Source organism: Xiphias gladius, chromosome 16, assembly GCF_016859285.1.
Source record: "Xiphias gladius isolate SHS-SW01 ecotype Sanya breed wild chromosome 16, ASM1685928v1, whole genome shotgun sequence".
Classification (NCBI taxonomy): domain Eukaryota; kingdom Metazoa; phylum Chordata; class Actinopteri; order Istiophoriformes; family Xiphiidae; genus Xiphias; species Xiphias gladius.
The window spans coordinates 20,102,683-20,127,152 of NC_053415.1; the positions used below are offsets into that span (position 1 = coordinate 20,102,683).

Genomic DNA, 24,470 nt, shown 5'->3' on the forward strand with positions numbered 1-24,470 from the left:
GGGAGAGGTTCAGTGTATTAAAGTGCCCAGAGAGAAACGCTAAATGATGTAAATGCAGGCAGCTGCTTGTTGCTAATGCCGTACAGTAGACGAAGAGGCCCAGTCGAGGCTGGATGTGTACAGTATCTATATAATATTATAGGCTCTCTTTCATGTCCTCGTGGGCTCTAATGGGAACAGCATGAAGACTAATGGTATAGTACAAGTGTTGGGAAGCGTGTTTCAAACCAAACTGCAACATATTCGGTTTCTGCTATTGTTTCAAACACAACAACGAATTTGGGTGGAAAAAAGTGCTTCAGGTGTGTTTTCTAGGTTATAGTATAAATGCGTGCCAAATTAGGTCACCTGAAAATATTACTGTGCCTTCAACTTTTATTGATATCCAGTAGCCTTGTGGTAACAGATTACTTTTGTCAGGATGGTATACTGTAGACCAGTGCTTCCTTACCTTTACAGTCTGACAAATTAACTCAAGTATCCCTCCGATGACACCACCAATCATGTTCCAAATACGTTCCTTTGAATTGATATGTTCATTTGAACTGGATGTCACTTAACTCTATTAATTATATAAAAGGAAATTGTCACAATAATGTCACAATATTTTTTCATACAATTTTATCTGTCTGCGTTTAGCATTTTTAATTCTACCACTCACAGTGGTGGAAGCTGGACATTTCAACCATTACTCCTTAATTACTTTTAGCTAACTATTTAGACCGTTTATCTACTACTTTTGGCCTTTTCACCATTCGGCCAATACTTCTAGCTACATATTATGAATATATATGTGTGAACATATATATACACACATATATATATATATCTCATGGCAACTGCAGAAGTAACCTCTGGCGTTCAAAATGGGAATCACTGTTTATTGCTGTACCATATTCCTTTTTTTCATATTAAGAGGGGTTATTTGTCCACAATTTGTTTCAACATACATAATACTATGATACATAAATGAACATATAGGAAACAAACTCTTAAGAAACACTTTTAAACATGATGAAAATAAATAGTCCAACAAAACACTATTTAGAATAACAAATACAGCAACACTGTGTCTGATCATCATTTGATGCTGTGCTGACATGCAAACTCTATTAAGCTGTCTTCAAATATGCAAAAATGATATGATTTTACAATGATTACATATTCACTTCCCCAGCTGGCTGGCTCCAAGCGTCTCCATTTGTCATCGACTATTGTGTCCAATTATATGATTAGCTTTGAACACTCCAGCACTTCGAGAGCTCTCGTGTGTTCTGCCGCGCAGAGTGATTCACAAACAAAGTCATTACAACATGTATTCACACATATCAAATAACAAAACAGATGGCCACTGCGCTTGCCGCCTGATTTGTTTTCCACACGAGTGGTAGGAAAAAAAAAGTATTTTGTCTGAGCTGTGTTTAATGCTGACTGTTTTTATTCCCAAAGAAGAGCAGCTGGCTGTCGCGCTGTTAGATCAGCTCCTATGAAAGACAATCTTGTTTTCATTAATTTCTCTACAACAAAGGCACTTGTTGGGAAGATTTAGAATTACAGCCGGTAAAGCTTCCGGATAATTCATCACAGAGACCTGACAGGAAACTTAATTGTTTTAAATGCCAGTTGCTGTGAGCAGCGTGGCTGATTTTTCTTTGATGTCTAACAGGTGGGACAGATAGATGACCCTCTGATGTTTCATTTGACCTTTGACCTCTCGGTTATAAATCCTCTTGTAGTCTACCGGCCAATAAAGCTATCATCATGTGATAAACTGCAGTTCCCAGAATTCCATGAGAGTTGGAAATCTTGTAGTCTGCCTCCTCTTATTAAACACAGTGTAAATCTGTCCCCTTCTCTATGTCAGTCTGGCCATTTCTTGACTACGAACATTGTACAGAACAGCCAAGAACCATATGGACTCTCAATGCAGTTGATCATTTTACCACTGTAGTACACTAACTTATGTCAGTGGGCTAAGCTGGGCTTGCTTGGGAAGATGTGACTGAAGATGAATAAAAGCAGGACCTCTTTAAGGAGTCTCACAGTATGACATGTTTCATTTGGTTGTGTTTGCGAATGATCTGCCAGACGATAACCGTTCCGAGAATTGCTATGGTAGATGTGGTTCCACCACAGGGTGCGTTGCCTGTCTAATTGTATGAGGCACTACATAGTTACTCAGCTCGAGTGACTCACTGTCTAATCCAGTTAAGACTGTGTTGGTGTGACAGACACACTAACTTGATTACTTAAGCAACTGGCAAAACCAAATCAATTCTTAGCCTGGGTACTGTTTGTGCAGGACACCTATCAAAACCGATACATTCAAACACGAGTTTTTTTCCTTCATTTAAAATGAAACAGTCTCTTCACAGAGATAGAACTGTCACACAATCAGTACCTTCTAAGTCACCACTTGTCTGTCATTTGACAGATAAATTGGAGATAAACTGCACGATCTTGCGACACGGTGCTTATACTCGCAGCAGAGACCTGACATTAAAGTATCCCTGAGCAGAAAAGGTTTCCTCTTTTAAGGTTAAGGTTGCTTTAAATCTTGTAAATAGCCTCCCTGACATCTCTTGAGGATGTTACTGTAAATGCACTTCAAGTGACTGAATCATTTAACATCTAATCAATATGATTCGCACTGCACCACAGACAAACTTCAGTCTGATTCCTGGTTGAGGAAGCTGTTACGACTATAGTAAACAACTTCTCTGTGAGGACGTGGAATTGTGATTTCACTGAAGAAAAACTGAAATATTTTCTTTTATAAAGCCAGTTGAAATGTAATCATATGCAGAAACAAAAAAAAAAATGTACGGTACTCTACGGGGGGAGAGACAAAAAAATCTAACACTATCCACTTGAAACCAAGGAAAGCTCTTACTTGACTTGCTCAGGCAGGTAGATGTGATCTAGCTGTGCCATGCTGCCATCACCTGGTCAATACATTTTCAGCAACTTGCGGCACGTCTGTGGTGTGTGTTATAGTTATATATTTTTATATATAACATTTACTTTATCATAATGCAGCACTGAGGTGCTACGGAGGCGAAGTTACAAACATGCTGTAGCGACCAAACCCTTAAGAACCCACAATTGTTTCCTTTCAGGTTTCCCCGCGTGGCGGCTGTCAAGCCTTTTATGGTTGTTGGGCGATGTAGTAGTGGGAAGGCTGAGAAGAGTTTCAGTATTTAGACGTGATGACAAACCAAGCACTGAGATATTGTAAGCAATGTCTTAAATGATTACCCGCTTTATTTTTCACCTGCATGTATTACACCTGAGCCACAGACACCCGTGTTGTGTCTGCCAGAGCAAAGATGCACAGAAAAACATCTTAAGTCTCGTGGGTGAGTCAATCAGCTCTGAACACAGATGTTTTTGCCACAACAGCAGCACTCCCATACTGTGAGTGTAAATTAGTCCTTGGAAATTAATTGCAAATTTTGATCCTTTTGATATGAACCATGTACACAGTGATGCATTCAATGTTACATTTTGCCAAAGTGTGCACAGTACTTATAGGTGTGATGTTTGTCATGAAAATTAGATGGCTGTTTCATATCATTGCACTGGTCATGTTGCTCATTGATCGAATGCTGCCTGTGTGTGTGTGCCTGCTTTTCCGTCTTACACTCCGCAGATAGTTCCTGTTCAAAATCACACTGATCACCCTGTCTTGGAACTGCTTGGAGACGATGTAGTACAGAATAATGTCTAACACGGTGCTCATGTTCATCAGGAATGTGGTGAAGACTGCCCCTGTGCTAAACCCCCCATCTTTGCCTTTCCCCAGCAAACGGAGCACCAAACACACGTGAAAAGGCACAAAACACACCAACACTTGGATAATGAGTGTGATGATAATCCGGATAGACTTCTGCTTCACTTTCGGTTTGAGTTTAGAGGTGCGGCCGTGGATCAGATTATCCACTATGACGATATAGCAGCCAATCATTATACAAATGGGAACCAGGAAAAAGAAGATGAGGCGCACAAAGTTGACAGGGTTGTCGTGGCGCAAGTGGATGATGTCTTGCATCTTGATGCAGGTGGTGAAGTTGGAGATGCGATCGGGGTCATACTGAGAGAAGAGCATGGGTGCAGTGCTGCACAAGGTCATGACCCACACCCCTAAGCTCGCCACCACGGCCTTGGGGACATTCCTCAGCTCCTTGCCGTGCCTTGGCTGGACAATAGCCATGTAGCGGTCAGCACTGATCAGAGCAAACAGCCACAGAGCCATGCAGGGGTAGAAAATGGTGAGAGCAGCACTGATCCTGCAGAATAGATCTCCAAAGGGCCAGTAGTCCTGGTGGTGGTAAACCATCCTGAAGGGAAGCAGCAGGATGAAGGTGAGGTCTACCACTGCCACATTTATCATGTAAACAGTGACTGAGTTCCTCTTCTTGGTGGTGAGAGCAAACACCCAAAGAGCAGTAAGATTGACTATGACTCCTATGGTGACGATGAAGCAGTAGAAGATCAGGCCCGCCATGCGGTACTCCACCGGTCCCTGCTCTGGCTTTTCAGCACCAGTCTCCACAGACATGTTGGGGTTGTTCAGATCCAGCTTCCTTCTGAAACTTACAGAACTCAGCAGAATGAACATTGTTTAGTGAATTTTTATACAGCGAGTTATTAATGTTTGTTTCCATTAAACAATTTTTTATTTCACAAATTTGTGCTAGCTGTGGACCATTTATTTTCATTAAGTTGAAGTCTCGTCGAATCACTTGTGTTGAAAGGCCATGTGCTTTAGGAAGGTCTTAGTAAAGAAAAAAGGGGTATTTTGGTCTGCTATGGTGTCTCCTTGAAGACAATTAATCAAATCTGAACTGAGCAATTATGTAATTTGCTATCAGCTACAAAAATAGTACAGAAAAGTTAAAGATGTCTTCTTAGATTAAATGTTTGACTGAAATACTTTCACTTTCAATTTCAAGTTACAAATGATCTGAGGAGCAAGAATAGGTAATGCAACTTACTTTTGAATATTATGTGGAAATAATCCCTCATTAGTCCATGCAAGTTAGAAAGCTTAGAAAAAACAAACAAAAAAAACATGAGAAAGTTCCATAAAAAAATGTGTTTGAGAGAGTTTCCAGGAGAGAGATTGGTGTTGAAATAGCCAGAGGCTTTTTCTAAATATGGACAAGTCTGTGTTTTACAGTTTGAAAAACAAATAGACCATACGTGTCTAGATGTGTCATTCTGTTATTAAATATTACACGAACAAGCAAACAAACTGCAATTCTATCTGTCTATCTATTTATCTATCCATCTAGACTGATAAATAGATGCATATACACATGTGTAGATAGTGTGGGTAAAAATGTGAAAGTGAAAATGCTATCCCTGAGAAATTGATGCTTCATCTTGAAAAGAAATCAAGTGACATCTGTGTTTAACCATCTGTCTATCCTATATAATGTGAATTGTGGGTGATCATTAAGAAAAATAAACAAAAAAAAAATTACTGTAAAGCTGAGAAATAAAACGAACAATGTGATTTAAATCAGTTTGTCCAAAAACATAGCTCCAATACATAAATATAGCAAATAGCTCCAAAACACGACAAAATTATTCTTTTCCCTCCATCGTAAAGGCCAAACTGATCAGGTAGCCTTGCCTGGACAATAAAAGACCGGACTTACCACAGAAATCCTACAAACATCTTGTCAAGCTTGCGTGAAGCAACACAGCAGATTATCTGAGCACTGCCTCCAAGAGCTAAAACAGGGAAGTGAGTGCTTTCTTAAAGGGTAATATGATGAAAATGGTGGCGAGACTGAACGCGGTGTAAAGCCCCCATCACTTCCTGTGTCAACCCTGGGCTGTAGTTTCTGTACTTTAGATTCCTTTACAGTAACTACGTAGTTGGAACACAAAGGGCTACAGCTTTCCACAGTCTGCAATTACACCCCCTTAAAGAAAATGATGTGCCATTAGAAGTGGGAGTGTGTTTGGCAGGCAGAGAGATGGCAGATTTAGGGCGAGTTATTGATTGGAAAAGTGGGGTCTGTCACAGCACATTAGTTCTCAGGGGAGTAATCCACAGCAGGTTGCTGTGAGAAGCATCTGCTGCTGGAGAGAAGTAATTAAAAACAGGATGTTGAGGCAGTTGCCATATAAACAGGAAATAAGATGGTGGTAATAGACACTTCACGCTGATGCTGTGAGATGGTTTTACACCACGTCGACTTAATGGATGCAAAGCGCATACCTCAGGTGAAACGCTCAAGGTCAGTCTGGACCTGGATTGAATACAGATGACTGTGTGTGATTAATGTGTGTGTTAACTGGTAACAACTATGAATTAGGACATTTGGCTCAAAGAACATTGTGCAATCAAAACTTCTTCCCCTGATCTCCTGACTGGTCATTTTTCCTTCTCATTATAGATCTTATGAAACAGCAAGTAAATCATACTTTCCCACGACTTATAGCACTTCCTCTCTGTGCACTCTGACTGTTCACCACTGTCTATTTGAGCTCCGTAAACGGTTACATCTACTCGTCACATATTTTATTTCGTTGATGCAGATTTTTCATTCGGTCAGCTCGGATGTTGAACCTTTTTCCGTGGCTGCTACATTATTTTTACCCTTGTATTCTCAGCACAGTGTTTATATGGAAGCTGCTCATTCAGTCGAATTCTTATTCCGGGGAAATAATTATCTATCGGCTGTCCTCTCATTGTGTCTTAAAAATCTCATACCAGATGGTACTTTGTGCTCATCGCAATATGTTGTTATGACAACAGCCTTTGTGATGTTTACCTCTCCTGGATACTTGTCTTGTGGTTGCCTCAGTAAGTTCTCCACTCCATATTAAATCCTTTATTATTCACTTGTATGATAAAGAATATAAGTGCATTTTTACTCACAGGTAACTAGACAACATCGGGTTCTGTCTTTCTTTCTTTTTTTTATCTCTGCCATAAAGTCTTTATTTTATTCTCTCCTAGTTTTGTTTAATGTCAAACAGACCAAAGAACAATTTCAAGAAAATTATTAATTGATCCTCTTTTGTCAGACCTGTCAATATCGAGATGAGGTGTACAATGATTTTACTTCTTTCACTAACACCTCTTTACCCTGTTTTACACTGTCCTCTAGAGGCTGAAAATAAATACTACAAGACTGAGTCTGCATCCAATAACCATTTTTATCTTTGGAATAATTCATTTCTTGTTGCTGCTTATAATACTAGGATATTATAAGAATATGAAAATATCGGATAACATTTTATCTGTAGTCACTGCTGCAGAAAATACGCTTTCAGTCAAAGGGAATGCAGAGAATAAAGAAAATCATTCTCTGGACAACATATTCGGATTATTAACACAGTAATAGTATTGCACTAATGTGAATGTATCCCTGTCTGGTTTCAGAAATGTGGATACATTGTGTTGAGCTCTCCTTTGATTCCAGCCAATCCCTTTCAAACAAGCACTCAAAGAAAAGCGATAAGAAGAAAGAAATAATACTAAAAAAACGCCATGATAAAGCAGATGGAAATTAAATGCGTGAAATACAGTGACTATTGCAGTACAAGTAGCTAGCCTATCAGCAAGGGACATGTTCAGTGAAATAAAATGGAAAATATGTAATTGTAAAAAATAGCATAAAAAAATAAAGCATATAAACATCTAATAGTTTGTGATGAGTTATGCCTAATTACCATTATAGTATGTCTCAGTGATAACTGCATTCATTTGCAAACTGGCCCAATTTGACAAGTCAGAAAAAGGTATCAAAGGTTGAAAAGAGTGTGTGTGGTTATGTGGAAATATTTCTGATGATGACAGAAACAAAGTATCAACCAACGAGTATCTCTATAATGTTCCTATTAGGACTGCAACTAATGCTTGCTTTCAATATTGACTAATCTTTTTCGTTTTTATGAATCTATTAATTTTTTAAAATGTGAAAAATGGTAAAAAAAAAGGAAAATGACAAACGATTAACTGATTATCAGAGAGCTGACGATTAATTGACTAAATGTTTCAGCTGAAATTCCCAGTATTTTTTGCTGTGGTTTCACTATTCTGCTCCTATGACGACAGATGCCACATCTGCAAAGTTCCTGGAACTGAGGACTTAAATGAATTTTGGTTAATAATCCTCCTTATCATAAGATCATTACGTAACAAAAAAAAAGACTACCAGGAATATAAACACAGTATATGTACTGCATTTTATGCACTGTGTGCACATGTTTTGCTCAGTGCTTTTACTGTAGCCTTGGCAGCGGCTATGCTGATGAGCTTTGCAACATAATGAAATGACTGCCGCTGAACTTTTCTCCAGTGTTTTGCCTGGCTTTCTTGCATCTACAGTTGTGTCTTGTTTTCTGTGCCATCTGTTCTTGAGGCCCATCACATGCATGAATGATGCATAAATTGTTTAATTATCTCTTTCAGAACTTGAAAACATGAGCTCATTTGACCAACTGTAAAAAAAATTGTTTATTTAACTTGCGAAATGCACTTATTTGGAAATATGGTTGGCTTATTTGCATACACTTCCCCGCATGCGTTGCATTAAGGTTAAAATTCCCCAGAAATCTGACGGTAATGTGTCTTTTTCTACATGTGTCTCTTAGGTGTCAGATGGTCTTCTCTCTGATCAAAATTAAAACAATGCAAACCATGATGAAGGTAGGTCAGTAATTCAGACACGTCCTGCACCCTTCTTATGTACGACAACTGAGTCACGGTGATCCTATTGGGGAACACTGTTCCAGGATTCATTGTGGCTCCTGGCAGTGCTGCAGAAGTTGTCATGAGGGATAAAGTTTGGCACATCAAACTATAAAAGTTGAAAGGACTCCGCACTTATTAGAAAAAATTCCAAGTGCATGTAACATACAGATTTGATTTGCTTTAACTTTGAGTAGATAAAAAACAGTAAAAAAAAAAAAAAAAATTCTGAGCTGTGATAATATAAAATAATGTTAGTCGAACCTGGAATGAATTAACAGAAGTAATAATTTCTAAATTGGATAAACTCAAAGCCTAAACTGAAGAAATTAAGTTAAATTGCCTAACTAAAAATTTTACTGAAGTTTGTTGCAGTTGCAGTTTTCTCAAATTTTTACAGTGTGCAGTATTGGTGTTTTAAGGTAAAGTAAAACTACTGTTAAATCTGTGCATAGAAACGAAAAATAGTAAAATGGTGACGCATATACTATACACACATGTATAGTATATGTATATGTGTGTATATGTGTGCATATACTATACACACAGTGCAGTAATTCTGCTCTAACGAGAAGCTGACATAATAACATTCACTCTTGCACATTTTAGAATTTTCTTTTATTTCAGATATTGTTCAAATATGCTCAAACGTTAGAACGAATATGGCATTATCTAGCGTGGCATGTTTCACATGTGGACAGAGCAAATTAAAACCGTTTCATTTAGAGTGTCTGTCGCTTTTTAAACATTTAGATTATCTCTAATTCCTCAACATCTTTCAGAGCTGAGAAATGTTATAATCGAACGTTTGCGATGGGAGTTCAGAGGGATGATTGGAGGCGAGGAGGAGGGGAGTGAAGAGCAGAGTGTGATTCTGAGGTATCTGTCAATCACACAGTCAACAACATTGTTCAAGAAATACTGGATACGTTTTGGATGCATTACAGTCGATGACCCCCACCACTTTTCCAATCAGCCCCAATGCCCCTTCGCTGTCTAAACTATGTCGAGGGTTCTTTTGCGGGGATGGAAGCTCATCACACAGACCACTAACAGAGAAACATTTGAAACTACAGTATATCCTGCTCAATCCATTTTGCTGCAGTTTTGCATTCAACTTTGTGAGCTTCATGACATTTTCGGTATATCGTGTCATTATTTTCTTGTTCTGAAGATTACCACATATACCACACGTTCAAACAGGATTGTTATCCATGTGACCCGACGTATGTGTTGCTACATGCAGATCACACGCGTGGAAGTACAGAGCATTAATAACTAAATTCCAAAATAAAGACAAAAATCCCACATGAAACACATAAAATTAATTTCGGAACTGCCACAGAGGTGTATTTTTGTACAAACAGAAACTATTAAATAGGCTATGTCAACAGATCCAGCATTCTGGACAAATGAAATGACACATGATTTTAATGTGCATGAATGATGTTACACCTGTCTTAACTCATCAAAAATTAAAACTGACACTTCCTATTTAGCTTTGATAGCATTATTATTTCAGTATAACTCCAAAAACAGCTCAATCCACAAGCTATTAAATAAAATCACAACATTATTCACATCCAGTTTTAGCATGAGTAAATTAATGTTAAAGCAGCTGAGATAATACGGGTACTGTTGAACTGAAACTTGAGAATGTGAGTCTGATTTCATTTTGGAATGAAACTCTTATCTACTTTCACCTCAACTTCTCAGTTCCTAAAAGTAACACTGTAGGGATGGGATCAGTTGTGAGGTAATTGTCTGACTGTAAATATTTTTTTGCTTTCAAGAATGTTTTTTTCAGGTGAGTATATTGCTTTTACGACTACAACACATGACACGTGGACTTGATAGATGTTCATCAATGTCTCTTTCAGCTCGTTATCAGTTGACCGTCCACTTCCATCATGCCCTGCTTTGTCCTCTGCCTCCTCAGTTTACTTGTAATATTATAAAATAAAACGGTATCCTCATTTCTTTCCTTAGCTGCAATCATTTTCTGCTTTCCTGAGCAATTCATTAATATCAATCAGAAAATGTGTAAACAGAAGAGATACTGTATTTTCCCTGTCAAAATTTTGTTGATGTTCTTCCCTTGTGTTAGCTAATCTGGTCCAATACAGCTGAATTCATATGGATCCAGATGCTAAGTAGCTGCTTGGAGTCCATTTCAATGTTCAGCTCAGTTTGTCCGAGACACTGTCCTGATTGAAGTTGGCCCACTAAGACATAAAAGTATCTAACGTTATGCAACTCTTGGTGCCTCAGCTCTTCAGTTTACTCATACTTGTGTGATCTCCTTTCTGTGGGTCTCTCACTGGTTGCACCTATAATAGAACTGTTGAGTTGGATCTTGTTGCCGTCAATAACATCCTTGGAGGAGCCTTCAGGCGACGTCCTCGCTGCGCTCGAGAAGGACATGCTGACCTGCATCTTCAGCAGCTTCTTAAGTTTCCTCTTGTAGCCCTTGCAGGCAAAGAAGTAGATAAACGGATCCAAACAGGAGTTGAGGTTCATGAGGCAGACTGTGATGTGCAACGACACCTGAAAGGCTGTGAGATCCACGCAGTTAGGACTCGACACCAGCTTGCGGATCATGTACTGCAGGATATCAATGTGATAGGGGCTGAAACAGACAATAAAGACCATGGACACACAGCAGATCACACCGATGGCCTTGCGGCTGCGACCAGACTTATCCGTCAAATGGTTGGTCTTGGCTGTTAAGCGGAGTTTGGAGCATAAGACAGAGTAACACACCAGGATGGTTATCACAGGGATCATATAACCCAGGAAGACAGCACCAATCAGTATAGTGGCAATATGGTCGACCTTCTCAAAGTTGGGGTATTCCATACAGGTGATGGAGCCATCCTCTTCTGTGTGGGTCATAGGCATGCCGAGGAGGGGGAGGGTCTGGGCCAGGACCAATATCCAAACACCAACACATATGTAGCGCACGTTACTGACCTTTCTGAATCGGGCAAACCGCAGAGGCAAGACAACAGCGATGTAGCGGTCTACACTGAGGCAGGTCATGAAATTGACCCCTGCGTAGGTGTTGATATAGAAAATGAGGCCCGAGATCTTACACATCGACTCACCCAGAGGCCAGTGGAAGCCCAGAGCATAGTAGACAATCCTCACAGGCAGAGACAGGGTGAAAAGGATGTCGGAAATGACCAGGTTGAGAGAGTATAAGGTGGTGGAGTTGATCTTCTTCACATTGGGGCGGATGACGTGGAGGGCGAGGCAGTTACCGAACAGCCCCACAGCAAACACGGTGCAATAGAATATAGGCATGAGAACTCTGGCATAGTCCCGGTGGGCGTATAGGGTGTTACAGTTAGACTCATTGTTGGCGGGTGAGGGGGTGAAGATCACAGGCACAGTGGTAGAATCCATCTTGATATTTTAGGAACCAGTAACTGCAAAAAGGAAAATAAAATGTGCTTTGGTTAAACTCCGGGATTTACATCTAATTGTGGATTTTGTTTTTGTTTTGTTTTCTGTATTCATCATGTTAAAGGAAACAAAGTCAGACATGTTTAAAAAAAAACAGAATGAAACACTGACTCTGTCTAGGTTGAAAACGAACTCTTGTTTAGTACCGTCCTGGAACAAGATTGCATGCAAGTTGGATATCTTGCTTTCAAAAAGGAAGTAAAACAAGTTACAGTATTCTCGTTACTCCTTGCTAGATAACCCTTAATGTTAAACAGATGTTTCCTCGGAAGTTTAAGTATTTCATTGTGTTCATGTGCACCTCATTTCTGCAATCACTGCAATTTTATTTGTTGTTGTTTTTCAAGCAGGTGAACTCTGAGCTCATTTATGATAAGTAACTCATAGTCTTACAGGTAACCACACCTGTCTAACAGAGGTTGTTTTTGTGGTGTGTAGTGCCACCTTGTGGGTTTTTTGGTTTTTTTTAGCAAAGCCCACCAGAGACCTAACTCCAGCTTCACTTTTGCCTGAGTCTCGCAGTCCAAGGTTTGCAAAGTCACACCTTGACATTTCTTAAAACAAAAGGTGAGAGTTAAAGTAGAAAAAAAAAAAAAAAAAAGATTTGATATGCACTGGTGTCTGACTGAAGCTGTAAAGCACCTATAATTTTTTCACTTATCATTGAGTAATATGCATTTAGCTCTTTTTATTCTGTAGTTTGACATATAAAGACGGTCAGAATCCTAATTTCGATCATTATGAGTACACCAAGATTATGATAGATAAAGGTCTGATATGTCAGTGTGTTAAGGGAAAAAGAGTAATATTAAACTATTAGCACATCCACCCACTGATGTACATATCTGACAAACAGGACATAGATGGGTTTTTTTTGTTTTTTTTTTTACAGCGAAAAGTGACATAAAGGAAACCTGTGAACAATAACACAGCGTAACTGTGAGTGCAGCTGCAACGTTCTCACACTTATACAGCAAAAAAACGTGGTGTTGAGAGACAGTCTTTGTAAATGAGGAAGTGTGCTTCCCCAGGGTGCTCTGCATTAGAATGGTTGGCAGTTGGAAAGTCGTATTGTTTGAGCCAAAATTATATCCCACTCCTGCTGTGGCTATCTCCTTGTGCAGTGGAGAAACACATGTCCTTGCCCACTGACACAAGTAAAGGGGTATTTGGGGCAAATATGCAACAACACAATTTTTCAAATGCCTTTCTTATCGAAAAGATGTTATCTATATACATTTAGCAATTTGAAGATAAATCATGTTCGTATGTCAATACTATACCTTGTACTTTTCCACTGAGTCTCAAACAGTTAACAGTTTCCCTCGGGCATAACCAGGTATTTTTAGCACTGATTTCCTGCATAAAAGACCAATTTTCTTTCATAATCCAGTATTCGTTATTTTTAAACTATTGAGGATATAGTTTGTAAAGGCGTGATGATTTGTCATTCAGAAATGCCATGCCGTAGTTTAGAGACAATGTTCGTTTGTCACTCTTTTCGCAAGGGTGGGTTTCAGAAGTTTGCAGGCAGTGAATCTCTTACTCTGGAATATAGCACATTGTTCACAGCATAGATCCATTACAAGATTAACTGCAAAATGTAACTGTTCTTTCCTCGTTCCGAGTCAAAGAACACACACACACATACATATATTATCCAGATTCATTTCCCAAACTTACCTCACAGACGGAATACGTTTTTCCTCAGATTGACTGACGCCACATTGATCCAGAAGACGTGTAACTTCTTTAGCAAAGTTTATTTAAATTATAGGATCTGTCTCGACACCACTACCACCGCACTGCACTGAGTGTGAAAAGCATGACATACAGAAATCAAGATCTGTATCTGCTGCCGGTAACCATAGTGACAAAATATCCTGTTGTAACTCTCTCTCTCTCTCTTCCTATGCATGTGTTTATGTCTCTCTGCCTCTTTCATTTTTGCTAAACCTTTCAAACTGTCGTTCAGTGCTAACTGTACACCAAAAAGGTTGTCCAACGCCATGTGATTTTAAACTGAAGTATATTATATTTCATTTGTCCTTTGTGATTGATAAGGCTGTGGGGGTTGAACCATCTCTGACATATTTCAGGAAAGGAAAATCTAGGTTTCATAGCGCATGCTATGCCATGTGTATACTCATGGGAGGATGTGGCTTCAGCTGAAAACAAGCTGGTAGTGAATTGGTAATAATGCCCCAGTTGCCCCTTTGTTGCACAGCAGTTAAATCACAATTCTGTACAGATAATCCCTAATTCAAATTCCCTTTTTTTCTGAAATTTCCCTTTAGATTCGACAAATGTGTGACAGCAAAATTAGGAACTTCCCCTTTGCTGATTTTTTAAGCTCAGAATACCTTCAAAAAATGAGCTCCAAAGTTATGACTAATTCTTCTCTGAACAAAAATTTCTTTTGAGGTCGTTGGCTTTCAAGTACTGAGTGTCATGTGGGCAATAGATGTATCAGTAGTGATTGTAGAAGTGACAATGACTTTCTTAAGTGAGAATGAGTAAACAAATATTTTGAGTAAAAAAATATAGGCTACTGTTTAAGATGTAAGAAATGAGACTAAAATGTAATGTGTGGTCAAGCCTTGATATCACATGGAAGAAAAAGGAAAAAAAGGAATAGAATGTGACTACAAAAGTGATTAATTACACTCTTATTCATGTTTTATTGTGAAAGACCTGACCAGGTGTTGCTATACACATACATACACAAGTAGTAACGGTTAATCTGTGGTTTTCACACCTTTGATCACTGGTGCCTTTTTGGGTAATGGCTTCTACTTAAAGTTCTCGGATATACACCATGATAACACGAGCATGATGGTATGTATAAACATTTACCTGCACATTTTGTGTTTCCAGTCAATCCACGGATTTATCTAAATTAATGGATATGCTCGTTTTTTGTTTTTTTGTTTTTTGGGAAGTGAGGAAAGTGAGGACTTGTGCTGATAGTTAGGTGCTGCCGAATGCAAATAAAACATATCCACAAAAATCATAATCTGTTTTTTTTTCATTTTTTTTATTATTGACCACAACCTTCATTTTTTCAAAACAGGCAGGGGAAGCGGTGTAACTTCCTCATTGCCTGGCCTTGTGGGTCTGACTCACTGGGCTTCAGACAGACTGATCACACCCATCACTGACAGACAACAGGCATGGTATTCTGCCATGGTTATTCATAGAAGACAATGGGGCCGAATACAAAAGAAAAGTCTTAACACTCTGCTCCTCTAGATATTGGGGCCTTAATTTCAAACTTATATATGAACCAATGAAAATAATAATAATAATAATAATAATAATAATAATAATAATAATAATAATAATAATAATAATAATAATAATAATTGCAGAACTTAAAAATGATGGGATAGACTGTGAGACATTGGCATTTCTCAGCAGAGCCATTATTACTTATCAGTGTTTTGTACTTCCTGTGCATGAGGATGTTATGAGTAAGATACTTCAAAAAGGAAATCCCCTTTAATTTTTGAAATATACTGTAGTATATTTCAGCAATTAAAATGTACTGTAGTATATACTGGGGCCACTGTAGCCCTTTACTGATGCTCTCATGTATTATATGTTGCGTGACAGGAGGTTATACAGGAGGTGGATGAATGTAAGAGAATGTGATGTTCTGTTATGGTGGTGCTTTTGCGTAGCCCTACTTCACTGGGGGTTTTTTTTTTCTGTGTAATTACAAGTATTCTCATTTGGCCAAGATTTTACAGCGGTTATCTATACCCGCAGTTTGATCAATATGTGACAACGCTGGCCCTTAGCGAATGAATCTCTGCAATGTGGTTGCTTTGAGGAACCATGATGAATAATCTGGTTCTTAAAGTTGGGCTAATTATTTAAATTCTCCTTGACATAAAATTAAAAAAGTAACATTATATCCAGTATCCTTTTAAAGTCAAAAAACACAAAGTAGCGCTAGCCTCTACATGTCAACTATGTAGTATTTCATGAATGCATTTTAATTGCTACTGTATTTACAGTGTACCACTGCTACCAAGCATGGTGCAAAATTACATCATTGGTGATAAATAAGGCATCAATAGTGTGATGGCAGGGCACTCCATTGTTTTTCAATTTGTGGTTAAGATAAGATTGCAACAGTGGTACAGGAAACTTCTGTGGCTGCTCTTTTTCTTTAGAGAAAAAAATATTGGTTGGGTAACAAAATTGACAGCAGACTATTAGAAGTTAGTAACAAGACTCAGAAGAATCAAATAGACTAAGAATTTGTGTTTTTTGGGGTAAAAACAAAACAATTAACATTTAATATTAATTTTATACAAAAAAATTTGCTGTAAATCAATTAATTAACACATCTTTAACACATTTATGGTAGTGCTTCTACATTTTCACAATCATAAAAGTATGTTAAGTAACATTTGTATAATATTTTCTGTTCATTTTACTTCACCTATCACTTTCAGTCTTGTTAGCAGCAAATTCTTTTTGGACCCAAATTCTGATCAAATGATCACTTATCTTATTGTGATATTTGTGTAACATACAGTACTGTCGGAATGTGCAGGACAGTGACACATTTTTTTTTGCGTTGTCTCTGCACTCCAGCAAATTTGATTTAAAATAAAACTATTTAAAGTTGTCAACGTCTGCATTTGATGAACTGCTCAGAGATTGGAGAGATCTTTTTATATAAAGTCTTTATACAAAGAGGTCCCCCAAGAGTTAAAAGCGCTATGAATTCTCCACTGACATACTCAGGGTTCTCACCCAAACGGCTGTGAACACCTTTAAAAACCTTTCAAGATTAAAGTCAGCACTTTAAACCCATGAAAATGGTTTCATTTTCAAAATCCGAGACACTAACATATCACTGTCGTAAAACTTTGAAACAACACTGTAAATGTCTCAGAGTTAATGTAACTGCAGTGATGTGTTTCTGTGGATCAGTGGGAAGTGGCTCCATTTACAGGATGTGGTGTAATGATTATGTTGTTGTCATTATTTCCACTTACGGCTGCTGCGCCATGTCATAAGAATTTGTTCAAAATTTATTTCTTTATCAAATTCATAAATCATTTTTAATAATAAAATGGCACTCAGTAAGGCGAAAAATGCCCTATCTCGCAATGTTAAAGAAAGAGATAAAAAATTATTGGATCTGCACCGAAATTTAATGTGTTCTTCCCTGGCCCATGGCCCATCCCTCCAGCAAGTTCGGCGCAAATTGGTTCAACACTTTTTCCGTAAACCTGCTGACAAATAAACAAACCGACAAACAGACACAGGTGAAAACATAACCTCCCTGGCGGAGGTGTTAAGCCCTACAACAATTATAAGGGTCTAATGGTGGAGGGGATTTAAAATACCACATCGCCAAAAGTATATTTTTTTCCCTCTGTGCACAATGCATAATATTTTAAGTCATTGTCATCTCAAACCAGACACCTCTTCTCGGATGAACAGTTCTCTCTTCTGGCAAGTGAAGAGTACTGCAGCCGTTGAGGTTCAGATTATTCACAGGGGGGTAAAGGAGAACGGTAGAGGTCAAAGGTTTGCATTTGACACCTGTTTACAGTACACAAAGAGTTTAGTTGTAACATCAGGCAGTCACGGGATAGCAGCACTGCCTTAATTGCTCTATCAGAGCCATATACTTCTAAACAAACTCAAAACATTGTTGCAGACAAAAGTTAAAGCGTCAAAGATTTTCTGTTACTGTCTCCCAGCTATAAATGCAGCCAACTACATGTAACTGAATCAGATACTATAGATCGCAAATCCGTGGTTATCATCTGAAATAATTTTAGTATGACTTGAACTCATATTAAATATGCTAATCTAATTTACAATATTTAACTCCTTCAGAACATTGTATTTTATGTACAGTTGCTGTATATGTAACTGTCTGGCTTTACCAATTACCTGACAAAACCTATTGGTCAGCTTGGTTTACTGAAGGAAACAGGGCCAAACCAGAAACCACAAAAAAGAAGTACTCGTCGTACTCTTTTCAACCATATATTAATCCATTCTTTTCTATGGACCCATATTGTGGAAAAATATTCCAGTATCTCCTTCTTTAGTAACTAGTTTAAAATACAATGTACAAAGCAACTAAGAGAAAGCACAGACAAAGACAAACTACACCAGCCTTATCCTGGAACAAGTTTGATTCTGATGCTGAAGTTGAGTTTCTTGTCTCATTGACCAGCAGTTGATGTTGGGTTTTTCAAAAAGTTTTAATATGAGGAAGTATCATGAAGAACAAGAAATGTCTCATCTTGGTCTGGATTTGGTGTCTTGTGTATTATTTATATGCTGTAAAAAAAAAAAAAAAAAAAAAAATTTGAGTTGGTTGGAAACTATTTGACGTTATGACACCATTTGAATAACCCTTCTGAATGGACCAAATACAACAATATATCAACAGATGTGTTTGTTACATATAATACATCAAGGGTTAATTGTGGTTGTTCATTAATAATTCTGCAGTAATGTTAAGAAATGTCAAACATCCTGTTTCTATTGGAAACGAAATAATTTCTTGTGTAAACAAAAAGCCTGAGAAATGTTATCAGTGTGCTTTATGACCACACTGATAAAGTAATTTTTTATTTAAACTGATGTGTACTCTACTGTGGAATTCATGTGCAGATATTGAAGAAATAGTTGATTAAAAATTGTTCACATTGAGCATTGAAAAAATGTTGACATTGTTATTCGACAGTTCTATCATAGTGCAGAGTATTCTCACAAGAAGTTTGCCTTGCTCTTAAAAGTTACTAACTCAACACACATCTGTCCTTAATCTTCATATGAAATGTTTGAGGGGATTTTAAGGTAAACAGTTTAGAGGATTCAGCTCTGGGTCACTGCCAGCACCTCCAGGCATCATCTGACAACTCCTCACTGGGGGTCATTAGGGGCACAGAAAAGTAAAAGAGGGTATGATAAAGCGGACGAATGTCGGCAAAAAAAAGGAGCCGATAGTGGACGACAGAACGAGACGCCACCAACCGAATTTATACAGAGTGAGGGAGGGGGAATGTTGTAGTCCAACAAAAAGCTGACTTATACCAAAAGGGTATTGATTAAGAGAGAGCATTCACAGTTAAGTGTTCTGTCTCACTAACTAGAATGCTCCTACTGTGAACTTTGATGCACCACTGTCTATGTAAAGGAAACAAAATGGGTTGTGGGTGTTTGGGTGATTAAACATTGTTTGATTTGACAGATATAACTTGAGATCAGAATTGTTTTTGCACCAGTTTACTTTTAATGGAAAGCATGCATTTTCCGAAGCAGCTAGCCTTTTTGATTAAATGAAATTTCCTCATTCTGAACTGCCCCACTCTGTGTGTTCTATTAAAGGAAATACATATAATCTAATTCCGTAATCAGGTTTTAATAATAATAATAATAATAATAATAATAAAGTATAGTGATTATTATAATATTATAATATAATAATACATTAATATAATAATAATCTAATTATATTATATTATATTATATTATATTATATTATATTATATTATATTATATTATATTATATTATATTATATTATATTATATTATATTATATTATATTATATTATATTATATTATATTATATAAAATGATATTATATTGTATTATATAAAATGATATTATATAAAATGATATTATATTATATAATCATAATTATTATGGCATTATTTGGCCTTATTCTGACAATGCGATTTACAACAGAACTTAAATCTACTCTATTCAATCTTTTTATATTATTAATGGATCAAAGAACTGCGTGCAGTGTGAGAGGGGTTGCTCATATTTAAAAATACAAAGAAAGTATCACTCAACTCTGCGGTTGAGTTCTCAAGAACTTTTTCGCATCTCTTGATCGATTGCCTTGGTTTTAGGCCTGCAACTTCACTGTTGTGACTCCTCCCTCACTGCTTTCACCAGTGTTGTTTCAGCCACAGAAAGCAGCTGTTTTTGGCAAAAAAATAAAATAAAATAAAACCCCAGTGCAGGTTACCCGCTCAGCAACAAACAGCAGACAGACTAAGCTAGATGGTGAACATAGTGAAACATTTAGCAGCCAGAGAGCTAGATATTTCACTCAAGAGTTGGTGGATAGTAACAGAGCAAAGTGAAGGGTCTCCACTGAGACTAAAATAAAACTCCTGATGAAATTTCATAGTGCTCTGTGTCTGCTATGTGTCTAAAATAGGCACTGTTTCCTGTGTTAGCCAACATGCTAGCCATCAGCTATGTCCATTAGGACAACAACTCATAAGGTGAGCTCAAATATATAATGTCGTACAGTTCAACAGCACAACAAACTGTATCCTCCAAAATGCTCATACAGCTGAAACAACTCCTGTCTAAAAAAATTTAAATAAAAACTGAACCTTATAACCTTCATGAAAGTAGGATTTCATTATAACCTTCATGAAGGTGGGATCCAAGTGACCAAAACCACCACATTTCCCTCACCGGTGAAAAAATGACTTCTAACATTTTTAACCAACCGTCAACATTGTTGTTTATCTTCTAAACCTACAACGTTTTTTATGGTTCCTTTTGTGCCTCAGTCTCCTCTGGCTTCATGCCTTTTGTCTTCACAGATATCATTATCATACCGCTCCACAAGAAACCACTTCCTGTTTGTCTCCAAAATACGTGAAAGAATTGTGCAGTCCAGCCTAATATTAATTCTCACTGAAGGCAGTGAAGTAAATGTTATTAGGATAGGTTAAGGATATAATTATCAGGTAGAACACGGTACCATCTCAAACTGTCACAATTTCTTGTCTGGGGTACCTCAAAACTCTGTGTTAGGTCCACTGATTTTTGGTTTTTAAATATTTACAATGGCAATATTCACTTTCAGCTTACATTTTTATGCAGATGATACCCAGATTTACATCTTTGTCTCTCCTGCTTATTTTTTTGCTTGAAACAACTACCGGATTTTAAATAGAAAAAGACACACATTGTCAGTGTTTTCTCATTAACACTGCCAGATTCTGAAACCCTTATCCCTGCATTTCTATCATCTAGACTAGATGACTGCAATGTCCCACAATAGAGCATACTGTACACTTTAGCATTAATCCTTATCTGACAACATTGGATCCACACCTCATTCAGATCTAATTTTAAGTTGATAATTATAATATGTGAAGTAAATCAGGGGTTAGTTCCAGCTTATTTGGCAGATTTCACCAGCCCTTCCCATCCACACTGCATACTAAGATCAGAAGATGCTGTTATTTTCCTCCTGGTGGTTCCACCTTTGTCATCTAATGCATACTATTGTCTCTTATTGACTCAATAACTGAATTTCAGGGACCTTTTAATGAATAATTCATATAAATTGTTGTGTTTACTTGTTTTTGTATTGTGAGTCTTGACAAATAAATAAATTTTACAATATCACAACATCAGTAATCATTGAAACTGGTTTAACAGTTTTTCGTGACACAATTTGTGCACATTACTTTCTATGCAAGATCATAGGGCAGCTTTTCCAAAAACCCAGAAAAAGTTGAAGGTTAAATTTAAATCTGGGACTCTACACTATAAACAGAAAACCTGCACCTGCAGACACACACAGAGTAGCTCCACCACCAGATGTGGGACCCAGGAGGAGTGAGGCCTGTGAGGGGGAGCAGGAACAGTGTGTGAGGAAGTGGTGTTGGCATTTATCTATGTACTCCCACACAGAAGACAGATGTGGGTGTGAAAAAGAGATGCATGACATGTTGTCATTTTGGCATACCCAAAGTTCTTGCAAAATGTAAAATATGTATTACTGTGAGGATCAAAGGAATAATGTTTTTGATAGTAGGAGAGCAGACTGCAGACTTTTGTAACAGTCACTTACACACTTTTCTAGATTCAATTTTCTTCCTCATGACTGGATCCCCATATATGTTTTTCTACATAAAGGAAGTGAAAGTTGCTGTTATACTGCATTAATGACCATAACATTTTTTACACAGAGAGAGAGAGAAAAAAGCTCAGCCTATTTATCAAAGTTAGGATATTCACCCTGCACAGATACACAATCAAACAAAGAGCCCTCTAGAAGACAAACATTGATAAACAAAAAATATGTCACTACTGTATGACACCACTGTTACTGTGTGGCACAGAAATGTTAACAAGACAGGAAATAAAGTTAAGAAAGGCAATCTGATACAGCATCATGTAAAAATAAAAACATAATAGATATGGAATAAGAAATTTTATACAGTGTTCTCGGACAAACATAATTGTGCTCAACATTTTTACAAGGTAGGAAAGTTTTGGGGGACTGGAAATTAGCAATTTTGATCCTTCTTGCATTTAATGGACATCTACTACATATGCATATGCACAATTGTCACAATATCTTTAGTGAAAGACTTGTTAGTCATTTCCAGAGAATGCATAAAAACAAGAAACTAAAATAGGCCTTTTTGACTTTAACAGAGTGAACTAGGTCTTTGCTTTGACAATGGTTGTTGGCATAATTCTTGTAAACACAGCTGTGGTTTCTCTCAGGTGTTGCTGCTGCTGTTCTCAGCTGTCACTTTGGAAGAAGCACCGGAAGTATACAGACAGTCCTTAAAAAGGCTCATCACCCGCTTCTTGTAGGTCTTAATGGCAAAGAAGTAGATCACTGGATCCAAGCAGCAGTTGAAATTCATTAGAGAAACTGTAATCTGCAGGCAGAGGATGGATTATGAAAAGGGAAATTGATGGAGAATGTTTGAAATCAAATTAAAAACTACAACTCCTACCTGTAAGGACATCTTAAAGGCCCTCAATTCCTCACAGGCTGGCTTGTGGTATAACTTTCTGGACATAAACTGCATAACGTTGAGGTGGTAAGGGGTGAAGCATACGATAAAGGTGAGGAAGATGAGGAGGATAATGGTGTTGGCTCTATGATTCCTCTTTGATCGGCCAGTCACAGAGTTCTGCTTGGCTGCAGCTCGCAGCTTCAGGTTGATCTTGGCGTAGCAACCCATGATAATGAGGAGTGGACAGCAGAAGGAGATAGCACAGGCGAGAAGCAGGAGATAAGGGGTGAAGCGAGAGCCCTCAAAGTTGAAGTACTCCATGCAGGTTCGTCTTTTCTGTTGCTCATGCAGCACGTTGCGAAACAGCAGGGGAGCTATCTGCAGAGATACCAGGGCCCAGACCAGGCAGCAGACCCTGCGAACAACCCTCACACTCCGTAAACACTGCAGCTGGTGTGGGTGCACCATGGCCAGATATCTGTCCAAGCTGATACATGTCATGAACCCAATACCTGGTGGAAATATAATGGATATGCAATACAGTTTGTGCTTAACACATACAGAACAGACTGGCAAAACAAATGTATACTTTCACAACAAACTTTTAGCACTTAATACCAATATATGATCTTATGCATCATATAGGTTTGATTCAATTTTAAATGAACTCTTAAGCTTATACTGTTATCTTGTCCTTTGTAAATGTAGAAGTCTTTCACACACAGAGCTCAGAATGGAAAAATAATGTTGTCTGAACCTGATGTAGGAGATATGGTTTCATATGTGTTGAAGCAGAGAAAGACACAATCAAAGATATTGTGTAAAATTAGCAGAGCAGAAAAGGATATTACCTGCATAGGTATTTGCAAAAAAGAGAAGTGTGGTCAGTCTGCAGAGAATGTCACCAAAGGGCCAGTCATAATGGCGGATGTAGTAAATAATTCTGCCCGGCAAGGCCATCGTGAACAGGGTATCAGACAGTGCAAGGTTGACCAGATAGATGGAGGTGGAGTTGAACTTCTGCTTCCTCTGGCAGATCACATAGAGAACCAAGCTGTTGCCGCACACACTGATTATGAAAACTACAGAGTAGAAAATAGGGAAAAGGACCACTGCAGCTCTTTGGTAGACAAACACATCACAGCTGCTCTGGTTTGGAGAGCTTTCGGAGTCCAGGGTGATGTTATCAACAGCCATCCCACCTGTCATTGTAAAGAAAAGGATAACGTTGTAAATCCTAAATCGTTACAGGCAGGAATGAAGTGTGCATAAGCAAAGGAACAAGAGCCCACTGAGCTATAGAAAAAGATCATCATTGTATAGAGTACTTACATAAGAGATACGATAGCCAAGTTAATTTATCGTTAATGCTGCTGAGTCTTCGGGTTGTGGTAGTAAACTAAACTGAACGGCTTGAAATCCCTCTGAAAAAGTTGTATGAAGTGCTCAAATCCCACCTCTCCTTTTTGACATCATATGTCTGTCAAACTTTTTCATACTGTAAC

General features: G+C 37.9%; 3 protein-coding genes across 6 annotated transcripts; all 3 read right to left on the reverse strand.

Annotated features, from left to right (window-relative positions):
• Nucleotides 1-478: 478 nt before the first annotated feature.
• Nucleotides 479-5,758, reverse strand: gpr18 (G protein-coupled receptor 18). 4 transcript variants are annotated; one of them, XM_040149469.1, is made up of 3 exons: nt 5,667-5,758; nt 4,998-5,049; nt 479-4,589 (listed from the first exon to the last, which is right to left on the reverse strand). In XM_040149469.1, the coding sequence occupies exon 3, from the start codon at nt 4,559-4,561 to the stop codon at nt 3,569-3,571; it is 993 nt and encodes a 330-aa protein (XP_040005403.1). In that variant the 5' UTR covers nt 4,562-4,589; nt 4,998-5,049; nt 5,667-5,758; the 3' UTR covers nt 479-3,568. The 4 variants fall into 4 exon arrangements, with proteins under 4 accessions (XP_040005403.1, XP_040005400.1, XP_040005402.1 ...); XM_040149466.1 differs by having other exon boundaries at nt 479-4,595; XM_040149468.1 differs by having other exon boundaries at nt 479-4,604.
• A 3,398-nt stretch (nt 5,759-9,156) lies between these two features.
• gpr183a (G protein-coupled receptor 183a) lies at nt 9,157-14,028 on the reverse strand. Its single transcript, XM_040147634.1, has 2 exons — nt 13,868-14,028; nt 9,157-12,147 (listed from the first exon to the last, which is right to left on the reverse strand). The coding sequence occupies exon 2, from the start codon at nt 12,122-12,124 to the stop codon at nt 10,997-10,999; it is 1,128 nt and encodes a 375-aa protein (XP_040003568.1). The 5' UTR covers nt 12,125-12,147; nt 13,868-14,028; the 3' UTR covers nt 9,157-10,996.
• An 8,691-nt stretch (nt 14,029-22,719) lies between these two features.
• Nucleotides 22,720-24,174, reverse strand: si:ch211-184m13.4 (uncharacterized protein LOC798560 homolog). The gene is made up of 3 exons (XM_040149248.1): nt 23,817-24,174; nt 22,963-23,477; nt 22,720-22,884 (listed from the first exon to the last, which is right to left on the reverse strand). Exons 1-3 carry the CDS (start codon nt 24,172-24,174, stop codon nt 22,720-22,722), a joined length of 1,038 nt encoding a protein of 345 aa, XP_040005182.1.
• Nucleotides 24,175-24,470: the final 296 nt, after the last annotated feature.